The 17,366-nt window shown below is 44.2% G+C and overlaps 2 protein-coding genes across 2 annotated transcripts in view; one reads left to right on the top strand and one right to left on the bottom strand.

Moving 5' to 3' along the window:
- Positions 1-441, bottom strand: part of DDX49 (DEAD-box helicase 49) — a 56,215-nt gene extending 55,774 nt beyond the window's left edge. The window contains exon 1 of the mRNA XM_044285510.1: positions 295-441. Coding sequence (XP_044141445.1) covers positions 295-409 — 115 coding nt within the window. The 5' untranslated portion in view covers positions 410-441. The remainder of the gene's footprint in view (positions 1-294) is intronic.
- Positions 442-517: 76 nt separating this feature from the next.
- Positions 518-17,366, top strand: part of COPE (COPI coat complex subunit epsilon) — a 32,530-nt gene continuing 15,681 nt past the window's right edge. The window contains exons 1-7 of the mRNA XM_044270465.1: positions 518-678; positions 5,533-5,595; positions 5,677-5,777; positions 8,292-8,444; positions 13,736-13,789; positions 14,709-14,790; positions 15,395-15,550. Of these exons, the coding sequence (XP_044126400.1) occupies positions 580-678; positions 5,533-5,595; positions 5,677-5,777; positions 8,292-8,444; positions 13,736-13,789; positions 14,709-14,790; positions 15,395-15,550 (708 nt within the window). The 5' untranslated portion in view covers positions 518-579. The remainder of the gene's footprint in view (positions 679-5,532; positions 5,596-5,676; positions 5,778-8,291; positions 8,445-13,735; positions 13,790-14,708; positions 14,791-15,394; positions 15,551-17,366) is intronic.

Raw genomic sequence — 17,366 nt, 5'->3', positions numbered from 1 at the left:
ACTGCGCATGCGCCAGTTCCCCTGTCTGTCTCCAGTGTAAACGAAAGGAGGCACCTGATGCATGGGTCTAAGAGCTGGAGATGGGTGACAGAAAGTAGGGGGCAGGGGACTTCCTGACAGTAACCCCAGTGAACACTGAGGGAGATCTATCAAATCCAGTAAACTAGTGCAGAGAAAGGGGGACTCCTGCACCCAGCTATAGTCAGCCTGAGATGAGAAGGCAGGAAGCAGCGGTGCCCCTGTCATCTATCCCGTCAGCTTCACACGGAAGTAAGGCACATATCACCCACGTACCCTCCAATATGGGCGGGATGCAGTTCTCTTGCACCGGGCTCGGTTTGCGGATACCCAGTTGCTTGCATTGCTCGATGAGCCACGATGAAAGCCCCAAATCCAGAAAGCCATCCATCTTCCCCGAACACACGTGAACACTGACAGTACTTCCGGCGCGGACGTTTGGCGTCACCACTGGGCGCCACGGTGCTACAGGACTGGAGTCTTGGGGGCGCATGCGCAGACGGGATCTGCAGGCAGGCGGAAGTGGGGCAGAGCAGGCCGGGTGACGTGTCTGGTGTAGAGATGGCTGCGCAGGGAGAAGTAGACGAGCTGTTCGATGTCAAGAACTGGTTTTATATTGGCAGCTACCAACAGAGCATCAATGAGGCTCAGAAGGTGAAGGTGAGGAGACGCCATTACGCAGAGTATTACTATCAAGGGACTTACTAAAAGTAAGCTGTGCTAAGGGTTTGTCTTTGGTGCAGGAGAAGCCTAACAACTATATTAAGACCATTATCACCTGTCCACCCCTGGGACTCCCACCATTCACTAGAATGGGGTCCCATGCCCCCTTTTTTTCTCTGAAACTAGCCTTACTTCTCCATGTAGATAACACAAGGTCCACCATTCACAATAGGTGGTATCACCGCTTATGTACTCCCACCTGACCTCTGCACAGGTGACAGCATGTCTAGAAAACTCTCCCGTAGAAGTCAATGAGGTCCATTGTGTCTATGACCATGTAGCTGCTCTCAAAAGACTGGTTGTACTGGTGTAAAGTGGAACTGACTTAGTTGTCCATAGAAACCAATCAGATTCCACCTTTCATTTTTCACAGCTCCTTTGGAATCTGATTGGTTTCTATGGACAACTAAGACACTTTTCCTTTGCACCAGTTTGATAAATCTCCACCAGTCTTAAAGGGGCTGTCTGGGTTCAGAGCTGAACCCGGACATACCCTCATTTTCACCCAGGCAGCCCCCCTGAGGCTAGCATTGGAGAATCTCGTGCTCTGATGCGCTCCTTTGCCCTGCGCTAATTCGCGCAAGGTCTCTAGCTGTTTTACTGGCTTGGGCAGCGCTAAATCCCCCCCCCGTTTTTCTCCCAGCCGGGCCGCGCAATGTCCTGAACGCGCATGCCACCGCTGCGTATGCACCTTGGTGACTTATTCCTGGCCTGTATAGTACAGAGCCGGCGTGCACATTCGCGGCTCTGTACTATACTGGCCAGGAAGAAGTCATCATGGCGCGTCGGCGTGCGCGTTCAGGACATTGTGCGGCCCGGCCGGGAGAGAATCTCCAGTCATCTGCGTAAGCGCGGCCCAGCGGGATTCGACAGGAGAGGTGGCCGTAACCTGGGGAGACGAAAGATAACAATCAGGTAAGAGGGGACTTATTTTCTCAAAAAGGGTGGGGATTGGGTAATAAAATGTATTTAGAAAAATTATCACTGTCAAATCATTAAGAGATTTAACAGTGATCATTGTGATGAGAATACCCCTTTAACCACCTCCCGACCGCCTAACGCAGATATGCGTCCGGGAGGTGGTTGCTTTACTCCTCCTGGACGCATATACGCGTCATCTCGCGAGACGCGAGATTTCCTGTGAACGCGCGCACACAGGAACGGAAGGTAAGCGAGTGGATCTCCAGCCTGCCAGCGGCGATCGCTCGCTGGCAGGCTGGAGATCCGAATTTTTTAACCCCTAACAGGTATATTAGACGCTGTTTTCATAACAGCATCTAATATACCTCCTACCTGGTCCTCTGGTGGTCCCTTTTGTTAGGATCGACCACCAGAGGACACAGGTAGGTCAGTAAAGTCGCACCAAACACTACACTACACCCCCCCCCCCCCGTCACTTATTAACCCTTTATGAACCCCTGATCACCCATAATCACCCCATATAAACTCCCTGATCACCCCCCTGTCATTGATCACCCCCCTGTCATTGATCACCCCCCTGTCAGGCTCCGTTCAGACGTCCGTATGATTTTTACGGATCCACGGATACATGGATCGGATCCGCAAAACGCATACGGACGTCTGAATGGAGCCTTACAGGGGGGTGATCAATGACAGGCGGGTGATCACCCATATACACTCCTTGATCACCCCCCTGTCATTGATCACCCCCCTGTAAGGCTCCATTCAGACGTCCGCATGATTTTTACGGATCCATGGATCGGATCCGCAAAACACATGCGGACGTCTGAATGGAGCCTTACAGGGGGTGATCAATGACAGGCGGGTGATCACCCATATACACTCCCTGATCACCCCCTGTCATTGATCACCCCCCTGTAAGGCTCCATTCAGACGTCCGCATGTGTTTTGTGGATCCGATCCATGGATCCGTAAAAATCATGCGGACATCTGAATGGAGCCTGACAGGGGGGTGATCACACTGATCACCCCCCTGTCATTGATCACCCCCCTGTAAGGCTCCATTCAGACGTCCGCATGTGTTTTGTGGATCCGATCCATGGATCCATGGATCCGTAAAAATCATGTGGACATCTGAATGGAGCCTTACAGGGGGGGTGATCAGTGACAGGGGGGTGATCACCCTGATCACCCCCTGTCATTGATCACCCCCCTGTAAGGCTCCATTCAGACGTCCGCATGTGTTTTGTGGATCCGATCCATGTATCCATGGATCCGTAAAAATCATGCGGACGTCTGAATGGAGCCTTACAGGGGGGGTGATCAGTGACAGGGGGGTGATCACCCTGATCACCCCCTGTCATTGATAACCCCTCTGTAAGGCTCCATTCAGACGTCCGCATGTGTTTTGTGGATCCGATCCATGTATCCATCGATCCGTAAAAATCATGCGGACGTCTGAATGGAGCCTTACAGGGGGGGTGATCAGTGACAGGGGGGTGATCAGGGAGTCTATATGGGTGATCACCCCCCTGTAAGGCTCCATTCAGACGTCCGCATGTGTTTTGCGGATCCGATCCATGGATCCGTAAAAATTATACGGACGTCTGAATGGAGCCTTACCAGGGGGGTGATCAATGACAGGGGGGTGATCAGGGAGTCTATATGGGTGATCACCCCCCTGTCATTGATCACCCCCCTGTCATTGATCACCCCCCCTGTAAGGCTCCATTCAGACATTTTTTTGGCCCAAGTTAGCGGAAATTTTTTGTTTGTGTTTGTTTTTTTTCTTACTAAGTCTCATATTCCACTAACTTGTGTCAAAAAATAAAATCTCACATGAACTCACCATACCCCTCACGGAATCCAAATGCGTAAACATTTTTAGACATTTATATTCCAGACTTCTTCTCACGCTTTAGGGCCCCTAAAAAGCCAGGGCAGTATAAATACCCCACATGTGACCCCATTTCGGAAAGAAGACACCCCAAGGTATTCCGTGAGGGGCATATTGAGTCCATGAAAGATTGAAATTTTTGTCCTAAGTTAACGGAAAGTGAGACTTTGTGAGAAAAAAACAAAAAAAAAACAATATCCGCTAACTTATGCAAAAAAAAAATTTTTTTCTAGGGACTCGCCAGGCCCCTCATTGAATACCTTGGGGTGTCTTCTTTCCAAAGTGGGGTCACATGTGGGGTATTTATACTGCCCTGGCTTTTTAGGGGCCCGAAAGTGTGAGAAGAAGTCTGGGATCCAAATGTCTAAAAATGCCCTCCTAAAATGAATTTGGGCCCCTTTGCGCATCTAGGCTGCAAAAAAGTGTCACATATGTGGTATCGCCGTACTCAGGAGAAGTTGGGGAATGTGTTTTGGGGTGTCATTTTACATATACCCATGCTGGGTGAGAGAAATATCTTGGCAAAAGACAACTTTTCCAATTTTTTTATACAAAGTTGGCATTTGACCAAGATATTTTTCTCACCCAGCATGGGTATATGTAAAATGACACCCCAAAACACATTCCCCAACTTCTCCTGAGTACGACGATACCAGATGTGTGACACTTTTTTGCAGCCAAGGTGGGCAAAGGGGCACATATTCCAAAGTGCACCTTTCGGATTTCACCGGTCATTTTTTACACATTTCGATTGCAAAGTTCTTCTCACACATTTGGGCCCCTAAATTGCCAGGGCAGTATAACTACCCCACAAGTCACCCCATTTTGGAAAGAAGACACCCCAAGGTATTCCGTGAGGGGCATGGCGAGTTCCTAGAATTTTTTATTTTTTGTCGCAAGTTAGTGTAATATGAGACTTTGTAAGAAAAAAATAAAAATAAAAAATCATCATCATTTTCCGCTAACTTGTGACAAAAAATAAAAAGTTCTATGAACTCACTATGCCCATCAGCGAATACCTTAGGGTGTCTACTTTCCGAAATGGGGTCATTTGTGGGGGTTTTCTACTGTTTGGGCATTGTAGAACCTCAGGAATCATGACAGGTGCTCAGAAAGTCAGGGCTGTTTCAAAAAGCGGAAATTCACATTTTTGTACCATAGTTTGTAAATGCTATAACTTTTACCCAAACCATTATTTTTTTGCCCAAACATTTTTTTTTTGTCAAAGACATGTAGAACTATAAAGTTAGCGAAAAATTTATATATGGATGTCGTTTTTTTTGCAAAATTTTACAGCTGAAAGTGAAAAATGTCATTTTTTTGCAAAAAAATCGTTACATTTCGATTAATAAAAAAAGTAAAAATGTCAGCAGCAATAAAATACCACCCAATGAAAGCTCTATTAGTGAGAAGAAAAGGAGGTAAAATTCATTTGGGTGGTAAGTTGCATGACCGAGCGATAAACGGTGAAAGGAGTGTAGTGCCGAAGTGTAAAAAGTGCTCTGGTCATGAAGGGGGTTTCAGCTAGCGGGGCTGAAGTGGTTAAGTCTATCTTTGCTTGGTGAGGTTGGGCCAAATGTATGAAATGCACACAGTAATAATATATTTGGCACAATTGCAATGTGGTGTACACAAGGGGGTTACCTGGCGTGGAGATGGGACTTTTGCAAATGTCACAGGTAGTAAAGTAAATGTTCCTACAAGCAGTTCCAAACCCCAAATTTCTCCTAAAGCATAGACCACTTTGATAAGTGTGCAAATGTTGCAGAATTTTGCACAAAAAGATGTGTGACAAATCACGTGAGAAATGACCTCCAAAAACAGACGTATATAGAATGATAAATGTTCCTCTAAAGTCTCTGTAGGATTTCCGACGTCCACTGGTAATAACTGATCTATTGTGTGAATTCTTGGTATTTTAGTAACTTCTGGGTTCTTCTATTAGTTTCTCACATATTATCTATCTTTTGTAGACTTCAAGCCCAGAGAAAGAGGTGGAGAGAGATGTGTTCCTGTACCGGGCGTACATAGCGCAGGTAACATATCAGGAGTTCTGTTCTGTCCCCGTCACTGTGATGGTGTCCTAATTAATCCTTATCATTCTCTCTTGGTAACAGAGGAAATATGGAGTGGTCTTGGATGAAATTCGTCCCAATGCCAGTGCCGAACTCCAGGCTGTTCGCATGTTTGCGGAGTATTTGTCCAATGAAAGCCGCAGGTTTGTGCATTACCCCTGAAAGTCTATTTTAAAAGGCCACACACACGAGAGAGTTGAATGCGAGAAACTTACAGCGTGTGACATCGAGAGGTCCCCTTCTGACCTCCGCTCCTCTGACATGGTCGCACAGAATTATACCGATTTATAACGCTGTGTAACCCTGGGAGTCCTGAAATGTACTGAATTACACGGACATAATGCTGTCAGTGTAATAAAATAAATTCCAGGACCCTCAGGGTAACACAGCATTAAAAAGCGTTATAATGCTGTGCGATGCTGTCAAAGGAGCAGAGGTCAGAACGGGACCTCTCACTTCCTTGCGTTCAACTCACTCATGTGTGTTTGGCCAAAAAGTTTTGCTTCTTTTTAGTGCATGTGCATTTGAAAACCATATTGTTAGTTTGGTTTAGTTATTGAAACAGATTTTGTATATTTCTTATCGTAATATATGAGACTTTAGGGGGTCATTTTACTATTCTGAAATATGCCTAAATTAGGTGTATTTCAGGCACAGATGCCGACACACTGTTAGTTGTGCCGCTATCTGTGACTTCGCCCCCCTCATGCTGGGTCTAAAGTGGTGGGCATAGCGGGGAAGAAGACGGGCATAGGCATAGAAAATGGTCTAAATGTAAGACGGCTTGGAAGCTGTCTTACATTTAGAACTGGCGCTGGATGCCCGAAGTTATGTAGAGGCCGGCGCCTCTTAATAACATTGGCGGAACCACCACCAGCTTAGGGGTTTTAGACCGACATCTAAAATGCTGATCTTAATAAATGTGCCGTTATTCTTATATATCATAACAAAAAAAGTGCAGCCTATGTCTAGCCGTATGTTAGGATCAGCTGAGAAGGGGACACAGCACTTAAGCATAGCTATGGCTCATTATGGCCCTTAACAATTGGGACCACTAGGCATATGCTATTACTTTTTTGATGGGAATAATCCATTAAAGCAGGCATCCTCAAACTGCGGCCCCCCAGCTGTTGTAAAACTACAACTCCCACAATGCCCTGCTGTAGGCTGTTCGGGCATGCTGGGAATTGCAGTTTTGAAACAGCTAGAGGGCCGCAGTTTGAGGATGCCTGCTTTAATGGGACCCTGCAGGCAGCATGTTATAGAGCAGGAGTAGCTGAGCAGATTGATATATAGTTTTATAGGAAAAGATTTAGGAAAACTTATGCGTGTAAACCTTTGTTCTTTTATGCATCGTGTGGGCATCCTACTCCATGATTGACGGCCTTCTCTGTTTTCTTATTCGTGCAGAGTTAGCTGACAGTCACATAGTAGGACCGTCCGCCTGATGCTGATGCATATGAAGAGCAGAGATTTAAATGTATAAATTGCAGGTTTTCCTATATATATAAATCTGCTCAGCTTCTCCTGCTCTGGAACATGCTGCCTGCAGATGACACTGCATTTCATGATGACTGGTTCCCTTTTAAAGCAAACCTGTCAGCTCATTCTCGTCTGTTAAACTACTGCCTTCCCCTTGCTGTCTGTCTCCCGTGACATCGTGCACCTCCACTCTTTGCGTAATTTGCATATTGGATCAATGTTCTTTTTCTGGAGCGTAGAACCACTAGCAAGAGAGCGTTTGTCACCTACAGTCCACTGGCAGTAGTTTAATAGGTGAAAGTGAGCTGACAGTAGCTTTCTACTTCAGTCTGTGCTCATTGTCAGGGGTTTCCATATCTAGCACAGTGAGATGCTGGTAAGGTTTTCTGTGTAACTGGCTGCTGAACAGTAAGGGAAGAGGCTGCCCGTGTCCTCCCTGCTGTACTCTGCTGTCTCTGGAACTCCAATAGAAATGAATGGAGTGGCTGCATACATGCCCACCAACACCTTCATTCATTTCAGGGGGCTTGCCCCATCTAAGGCTTTGTTCACATCTGCGTTGGAGTTTTCCATCAAAACTTCTATAAAAATGTTTAAAGGGAACCTGTCATCGGGATTTTGTGTGTAGAGCTGAGGACATGGGTTGCTAGATGGCCGCTAGAACATCTGCAATACCCAGCCCCCATAGCTCTGTGTGCTTTTTTTGTGTAAAAAAAAAAACGATTTGCTCCATATGCAAATTAACATAAGTCATATCTTGTGTGACCAGAGAAGAGTCATATTTTAAAGTTCTGACTCATCTCAGGTTAATTTGCATATGTATCAAATCGTTTTTTATACACAATAAAAGCACACAGAGCTATGGGGACTGGGTATTGCGTATGTGCTAGTGGCGATATAGCAACCCATGTCCTCAGCTCTATACCCAAAATCCCGGGGACAGGTTCCCTTTAACAATGTAGCACAGCATGCTGTCGAAAAAATGTCAGACCTTAATTAGTGGGGTCTGTCGGTCACCATAGGTGTCTATCAAGTGATGGATCTGGCATTGCTGTTCCTTTGTTTTACTGTTCTGTTAAATTAGAAAGGAGGAGATTCCAGCACAAATCGGAACCCATCCTTACTGTGCTCTGACATTTCATCTATGTATTTGAATATATTGTGTCCTTTTCTAGGGATGCTATTGTCTCTGAGCTCGATAAGAAGATGGCTAAAAGCGTTGATGTCACCAACACAACTTTTCTGTTAATGGCAGCGGCAATTTATTTCCATGATGGCAACACAGATGCTGCCCTGCGTACTCTTCACCAAGGAGACAGCCTGGAATGGTAAGTGGCCACACATGGTATGTCATATCTGCTATTGCCATGACAGGTTAAATATAACGCAAGAGAAGAAGAACCTTATTATGGCAGAAAGTATATGAAATGCTAGGTTCTTCTTCTCTTTGAACGCCTACATGGACTGAAACTTCACATTGATAACATTGCATAGGAAAATAAATCATTAAGAGCATTACATCCTCTTGGAGTGCTGAAGTTTCTTCTTCATATTGTGGTGTGGGAAGCCTACTTCAAGCATCCATCCTACAAAACAGGGCCACACAATACCATACAATTAAATATCACATACAGTTCAGCCTAGAATGATGGTGAGCCTTGGCTGTTCACTAAATAGCTTGTTGTGTAGTATGCAGCTGTCCAAAGAAAATCAAGGTAAACAAGGCAGAGAGCATAGATTTTAAATATGCTCTCCAGTCTTTTCCACGGCAGAACAATATATGAATCTCATCCAAGTTGGACGTGATGAATGGAACTCATCAGGAGGGTGCCATATCAGGATTCAATGAACAAAGTTTTCCAATTCTTTAAAGCTGGTAGTCACTGGAAACCATGCGAAGAGGATGTCAATCGATAGGTTGCTGTAGGCATAGGCAGGGATCGGGAACAATTTCCCTAGTTACACCCTAAAGCCGGGAAGGGGCTAATGAGACCCTGCCTACCTACACGGAGTGCTTGCCCCGCAAGGAACGACCCCGTCCGGATACCTGTCCCTGATGGAGGCCGGTATCCCTGGTAAACCCTAAAAAAATTCCCTCTTATGTCTTTTGTGAATATTTTCTTGTTGTGCCATTTATTCTAATTATCACCCATTAAATGTTAAGTTTTATTCCCTCTGTCCCTTACTTAGGCTACTTTCACACTAGCGTTCGGGTGTCCGCTTGTGAGCTCCGTTTGAAGGGGCTCACAAGCGGCCCCGAGCGCATCCGTCCAGCACTAATGCATTCTGAGTGGACGCAGATCCGCTCAGAATGCATCAGTCTGGCAGCGTTCAGCCTCCGCTCCGCTCAGCAGGCGGACACCCGAACGCTGCTTGCAGCGTTCGGGTGTCCGCCTGGCCGTGCGGATCCGTCCAGACTTACAATGTAAGTCAATGGGGACGGATCCGTTTGAAGATGACACACTATGGCTCAATCTTCAAACGGATCCGTCCCCCATTGACTTTCAATGTAAAAGTCTGGACGGATCCGTTCAGGCTACTTTCACACTTAGAATTTTTTTTACAATATAAGGCCCCATGCACACGGCCGTGTTTCACAGCCGTGTGCGGGCCGTGGAACCGCGGCCTGGATCCCTCCTAAGAGCAGGAGCGCATGGCGTCACTGGTTGCTATGACGCCGTGCGCTCCCTGCTGCCGCCGCAATACAGTAATACGCTGGTATGATCTATACCAGTGTATTACTGTACTGTGCCGGCAGCAGGGAGCGCACGGCGCCTCCTGCTCTCAGGAGGGATCCAGGCCGCGGTTCCACGGCCCGCACACGGCTGTGAAACACGGCCGTGTGCATGGGGCCTTATGCAGACAGATCCGTTCTGAATGGAGCCACCGTCTGCATTATATGAGCGGATCCGTATCAGACGGATCCGCTCTGAACGCTAGTGTGAAAGTAGCCTAAAACTAGAAAAAAAGTTTTAAAATGTTTAAAAATGCATCAGAAGTTATTTTTGCAGCACAAGAAATAAAAGTTAGGGCTGTTAAACCACCTCATGCACAAATTACTGAATAATGTAGGGTGATGTAGGGTTAATATTGTTTCTGCCAGTTTAACTAGATAGTGACACATTTTAGGGGTTGTCCAAGATTAGGGATCCTAGATCCAAAGTTGCTTTGCTCAAAACTTCGCATTAACGCTGTACAGAGATCTGTGTCCATACAGCTTTAAAATGTTCTGCCTATGATGAGGCGGAGTTAGTTATTGGCGAAGTCTCACAAGACTTTGTTGAATAACTTTGGTAATTGTTTTTTAAACTGGAAAACACTTTAAAACTCTGCTTCAGTTCCAAGTCACCAGTTTTCCACTTTAAAATCAAATACCGAAGTTATTCAAAGCAGTCACGCGAGACTTTGCGAATAACTAACTTCACCTCTTCGGAAGCCATACATATTATTGTTTTATGGAGACGGATCTCCGTACAGCATTAATCCGAAATTTTTTAGCAAAGCGACTTCAGATCTTGGATCTGAAGCTCGCTTTACTCATCACTATCCAGGATTAGAAAAACATGACTGCTTTCTTCAAGAAACAGCCCCTTATCTTTCCATAGGTTGTATCTGGTGCTGCATCTCAGTGAATATGGACAGGTGTGGTGCTGTTTTTGGAAGAAGGCAGCCATGTTTTTTCTAGTCCTGGACAACCCCTTTTTGTAATCTGTTCTTATTTTCGGATTGTATATTTTTTTATTCTGTTTTCTCTATGGGGGCAGCCATCTTACCTGAGTTGTTAACAGCATTTAGAGAGATACCTTACAGCAGCCACCTTGGGCCATAGACACAGTGGGCAGAAGGGGACTCATTGATTTATATGGGAGAGTTTGCTAGGAATGTTCTGTGACATGTACTAAGGTCACTATGTAGGGATGGGGAGTACATAAGCTGTAACATCACCTATTGTGAATACAGGATCCTGTGTTTTCTATACAGAAATGTATCTTTTTTGGTACCTGTAATGGTAATGAGATGACTGTTGAGAAATGATCTTTACACATCTCTACAAATCTCAACACATACCTGTAATTATAACTTTTGGGGAAGATTTATCAAAACTGGTGTAAAGGAAAACTGGCTTAGTTGCCCATAGCAGCCAATCAGATTACACCTTTCATTTGGTAAAGGAGCTGTGAAAAATGAATGGTGAAATTGGTTGCTATGGGCAACAGTTTTCCTCTACACCAGGTTTGATAAATCTCCCCTTTAGTGTCCAGTACGAAAATTGCAGGATTGTAGAACGTTTTTGAATACAGTTGAAACCAGAAGTTTACCTACACTATACAGAAAGACACATATGCATGTTTTTCTCAATATCTGACATGAAATCAGAATAAACAGTCTCCTTCCTGAGTGGTATAATGGCTGGACATTCCCATCTTGTTTGTACTTGCATATAATTGTTTGTACAGAAGATCGAGGCACCGTCAGGTATCTTGAAATTGCACCCAAGGTTGAGCCAGACATGTGCAACTCCACAATTCTCTTCCTGATATCTTGACTGATTTCTTTAGACTTTCCCATGATGCTACACAAAGAAGCAGTGTGCTTTTAAATACACCCACAGGTGTGTCTCTAATTAACTCAGATGTTGCTAACAGAAGCTTCCAAACACATGACATCATCATACCGCTCAGGAAGGAGACGGGTTCTGTGTCCCAGAGATGAACGTGGTTTGGTCCGACATGTGCGTATCAACCCAAGAACAAAAGCAAAAGACCTTGTGAAGATAATGGCGGAAGCTGGTAAGATTGTGTCAATATCCACAGTATCAACATGGGCTGAAAGGCCACTCTGCCAGGAAGAAGCCATTACTCCAAAAGAAACCTATAAAAGGCAGATTAATGTTTTGAAATGCACACAGGAACAAAGACCTGCATTTTTGGAGACATGTCCTGTGGTGTGACGAAACTAAAATTGAACTTTGTAGCCATAATGACCATCATTACGTTTGGAGGAAAAGGGAGAAGCTTGGAAGCCTAAGAACACCATCCCAACTGTGAAACACGGGGGTGGCAGCATCATGTTGTGGGGTTGTTTTGCTGCAGGAGGGACTGATGCACTTAACAAAATATATGGCATCATGAGAAAAGAAGATTATGTGGAAATACTGAAGCAACATCTCAGGACATCAGCCAGGAAGTTAAAGCTTGAGCGGAAATGGGTCTTCCAAATGGACAATGACCTGAAGCATACTGCCAAACTGGTTACAAAGTGGCTAAAGGATAACAAAGTCAATGTTTTGGAGTGGCCATCACAAAGCCCTGATCTCAATCCTATTGAAAATTTATGGGCAAAGCTGAAAAGGCAGGTGCGAGAAAGGCGATCAACAAACATGTCTCAGTTACACCAGTTTTGTCAGGAAGTATGGTCCCAAATTCCGACCAACTATTGTGAGAAGCTTGTGAAAGGATATCCAAAATGTTTGACCCAAGTCATACAGTTTAAAGAGGACCTTTTAATGGGTCCAGACATTATAAACTAAGTATCGGGATACGTAGGGCATAGTGCAGGGATCTAACTGCACTTACAATTTTTTTCTGGGCCCGGCTACGTTTGCCCGCTGTGGTCCCCATTGTATTCTCCCGCCTGGTGTGCTAATTTTAGCATCCGAACAATGAGGAGGAGACTGAGTCTTTCTCCGTGGGCGTCTCCTTCTCCCTGGCTGTAGTGCGGTCCAATCGCGGCGGAGAGCGTCACAGTAAGGGAGAAAGAAAAAAAACTCGCCTTCTCCCTGGCTGTGACGCTCTCCGCTGTGATTGGATCGCGCTACAGCCAGGGAGAAGGAGACGCCCATTGAGAAGCAGGGCAGTCTCCTCCTCCCTGTACCGATGCTATTCCTTAGCATACGATGCGGGAGAACTGCAGGGGGACAGAGTGACGCCCAGACAAACTAGTAAGTGCAGTTAGATCCCTGCTCTACGTATCCTGAGACTTCGTTTATAATGTCTGGACCCATGAAAGGTCCTCTTTAAGGGCAATGGTACCAAATATTTATGAAATGTATGTAAACTTTTGACTTTGCAGAAAGTAATAAAAATGCCTTAAAACATTCTCTCTCATTATTCTGGCATTTGGCAAATAATAATAATTATGGTATTCCTAATTGACCAAAAACTGGAAAGGTTTATTCCGATTTTATGTCAGATATTGAGAAAAATATGCATGTGTCTTTTATTTTTATATAGTATAGTATAGTATGTAAACTTCTAGTTTAACTTTATACAGTGACATACAATAATTATAAAAAAAAAATCGCCAAAACTTTCCAAAAAAATATAAACTTGATTTAAACAATAAGTACATTTCTGATGATACATTCCCTTTAAATGGGCATTCTGGTTTCTTAATATTGATGACTTATCCTCAGGATATTTCATCAATCAGATCAACTGTTTGAAGAGGCTGTGACGCTCGTGTGAGCGCTGCGTCCTCTTGGGTTTTTACCTGCACGCTGTCTCCCTTGTAGCGGCGGTGCAGTGTAATTACACCTTTTTGTCCCTTTCACTTGAATTATTTGTATGAATCTGGTATCAGGGCTGACTATAAAATATCATAATTTTATCCTTTACAGCATGGCGACCATTATCCAGATACTTCTGAAAATAGACAGACTTGATCTAGCTCGGTAAGCACACTTGTATATTTTTTTTCCTCAATGTTTTTGTTGGTCTTTAATAGCTAACCTCCGGCTCTCCAGCTGTGGTAAAACTACAACTCCCAAGATGCTTGGCTGTTCTCAGAACTTCACAGAAATGAATGTAGCATGCTGGGAGTTGTAAGTTCACCACAGCTGGAGTGCCGGAGATTAGCCTTCACTGTTGTAGGTTGTATGGAATAGAAACCTCTTACTGTCAGTAGTAATATACACCGATCAGCCATAACATTTAAAATGAAAAAAATAACATTAATGATCTCAGGAAAATGGCCCCAGTCAAGGCAAGGATATATCAAATATCCATTCCTTTCTTGGCGACTGTTGGAATCAGGAAAAATAGGCAAGTGTAAGGATCTGAGTGACTCTGACAAGGACCTAATTGTAATGGCTAGATGACTGGGTCAGAGCATCTCCAGGCGGCAGGTCTTGTGGGGTGGTCACAGTGTGCAGTGGTTAGGACCTCCCAAAAGAGGTCTATAGAGTGACAGTAAGTGAACAGGGATAGGTTCGTGGGCACCCAAAGGTTCATTAGCATGTTTTGGAAGTTAAGGCTAGTCCTTCTGATCTAGCATTTTGCGTTCTCTTGACTGTTTACCGGCTCTCCATCGACATTGCAGCAGCGAGCAGGTGTAATTACAGCTCATCTGTCAGACTCAATTGAATGGGACAGATTATAACTATAACTGCTGCTTCCTATTCAAGTGAGTGGAATGGAGAAGCTGTAATTACACTGTTCACCGCTGTAATGTTTTCGGCAAGCAGGTAAACGGTGAAGAGAACACGGCACTTGCAAGAGTTGGGTGAAACACGGGCAAGCGAAAAATTGCTGTGTAGCTATACCCTAAATATTACCTGTTAATATTTCACTATTTTCCTATTATCATTCCAGCAAAGAACTGAAAAAGATGGTGGATACAGATGAAGATGCAACATTGACACAGCTGGCAACAGCATGGGTTAACATTGCCCTGGTCAGTAACGAGTATCAGCTATATGAATACAATTTTTTTTTAACTTTTAATGGGATTTTATGTTGAGGACAACCTTGTCCATTAGGAGATATGGACGTTATAGAGGCCAGAAGGTAGATCTACTCTATGAAAGCAGCTCCTTTTCTTGTTGACTCATCAAATTTGCCATATAACACTACACGCCATTAGATTAGAAAAATCAGTCAGTATAACATAATAGGTAACCTATACCTGCTTTACCCAGCATTAAGCTTTACCCCATCATAGATAGCTGGGTTATGGCCTAAGGTTTCCCAAACGTCTGACGTTATCATGTCTTCTCAATATCCTCACATGAAATCGAGTCATTGTCTTTGCTTTCAGCATGTAACATAAATTTAATTGTATTACTTTAACCCTCTCTCTACCCGGTAAGAAGACTCTTACAAAACTAGCCCTTTTCCCCCTGTAGGGGTTACTGTTTACATTTGTGCATCTCACATGACCGAGGAGACTATCTATGTATACCAAGATAGTGATAAATTCTTGAATATTTTATAGACTAAGGTACTGCTTTACACTGTGTGTTGTATCTGTTTCTTATACCCCAGTCTTATGCCAACAGGGTGGAGATAAACTGCAGGACGCCTTCTACATCTTCCAAGAAATGTCTGACAAGTACTCTTCCACTGTGCTGCTGCTAAATGGACAAGCTACTTGTTACATGGGGCAGGGCAAGTGGGAGGACGCTGAAGGAGTCCTCCAGGAGGCTTTAGACAAGGTAGCCGTCTTATGTAAATCTAATTCTTATGCTTGTCTGTCAGTGTTACCTTTTGTTTTTGTAGACAGACTTCAAAGTCTCCAGTTTTTCACCATAAAAAAGTTTTATTCATATGGCCAAAGAAGTCTTCAGATTGTTTACTAACTTATTGATGCTGTACAGCCTTTCTGATATAGCTGCCCTAAATGTGGAGACTGTGATCACAAGGGGATGAAATGAGACAAAGGAAAAAAAATCACCAAGTGGCGCCTGACTGCTAATAAAATAATGTGTGTAATTCAATAAAATGTACACCGATAGTAGGAGCTAGAGATAAACAAATATATAAATAAATAAATAGGAACCCCTTACCATTAAAAAGGAGGGGGGCGCTATAGTGCTCAGTGATCATATGATAAAACCATGAAACAGCTGGTAAATAATATCAAATGGAACACGTAAAAACATGTAAAAGGTGATATACACCAAAACTCACTTCACCAGGGAGGGGGGTGTAAAGGGATAAAACTCAAGACAACCACCTCCCTCGCCTGGCTTGCTTGTAGAATGGCTGGAAGATACGGCAGTCCACAACTAGGAACTTCTGGTATAATCCTTTAATAAATAAATAAGTCAGGTGGGCTCAACGCGTTTCGGGGATAGACCAACCCCTTCCTCAGGAGCAGAGAAAATATTAGGCTTATCACAAGGGGACCAGGGGACGTCAGTTCTGTGAATTTACACATCAATACAGGTTGTTTTTTATAGAAATATAGTAAGTTTTGGACCATAAGACTCACTTTTTTAGCAAGAAAAAATCTTGCTTAACGATGTTCAAGAATTTTTTATTTTTTTTTGCAACACATTATAGTTAATAGAGTCGGAGAGCAATCTGGTAGCTTCCGGCAATGCTGGAATGCAAAGAGATCTGGCATGCTGTTCTGGCGGGGAAGTGTGAAACTAGCCTTATTGTCTGCAGTCAGGGTGGTCCAGCAGTTCCAGACCCCTCTGACTACTTCTTTGATGACAGATCTCTCATATAGCGCTTTGCTGGCTCAAAGAGAGAGCTCTGCACACTCCTATCTCTCTCACTGCCAAACACTGATCAGTGCAGATAGGAGAGCAATCATTCGACTCATGGAGAGGACTTTGAGAAACACAACCTTCACCATGCTAAAAGTGTCCAGGCTGCAGGAATATACATGAAATCTGCGCCTATCTTGTGATCACATGTGCCATTGCTCTTTGTTTCAGTGGTCAAAAGATGACAAACTAGGATTAACCAGGGCTGACTATAAACTATTAATCTCCTCTACCCTAGGCTATTACAGTTAGTGTCATTGACCCCTCCACCAGGGAAGTTTTAATAGGTAGCAAATATTTTATTTTTTTTCAAATTTTCTGTTGTCTAAACCTGGGGGGATGTCTTATGGTCAGGTGCACTTTAGGCTTCTTTCACACACGCGTTAGTCTTGTCTGGCAGGGGAACAGCCTGCCGGATAAGTACTAACTTTGTTACATGTGTGCTGCCGGAAGTCCGCCTAGGCCCCATTCATGCTGCAGTTTTTGTCCGGCCACCTCTCAGCAGGTTTTCTGTGCTGCGGCCGCATCTCCAGCCCATCCCCATTATAGTGAAGGGGCCAGGACAGACTTCTGGCAGCACACCTGTGCAAACGTTAGTACGTGTCCGGCAGGGGAACAGCCTGCCGGACAAGACTAACGCAAGTGTGAAAGAAGTCTTACAGTCTGAAAAAGGGCATATGTCTGTATTTATTCCATCTATAGATCAGCCTATATAGATGCGTGTGTATATCCCTATACAGTTGTTATATTTGGA

This window comes from Bufo gargarizans, chromosome 1, assembly GCF_014858855.1.
Source record: "Bufo gargarizans isolate SCDJY-AF-19 chromosome 1, ASM1485885v1, whole genome shotgun sequence".
Lineage (NCBI taxonomy): Eukaryota > Metazoa > Chordata > Amphibia > Anura > Bufonidae > Bufo > Bufo gargarizans.
Note: the sequence above shows the minus strand (reverse complement) of the source record. Positions and strands in the feature narration are given on the sequence as shown.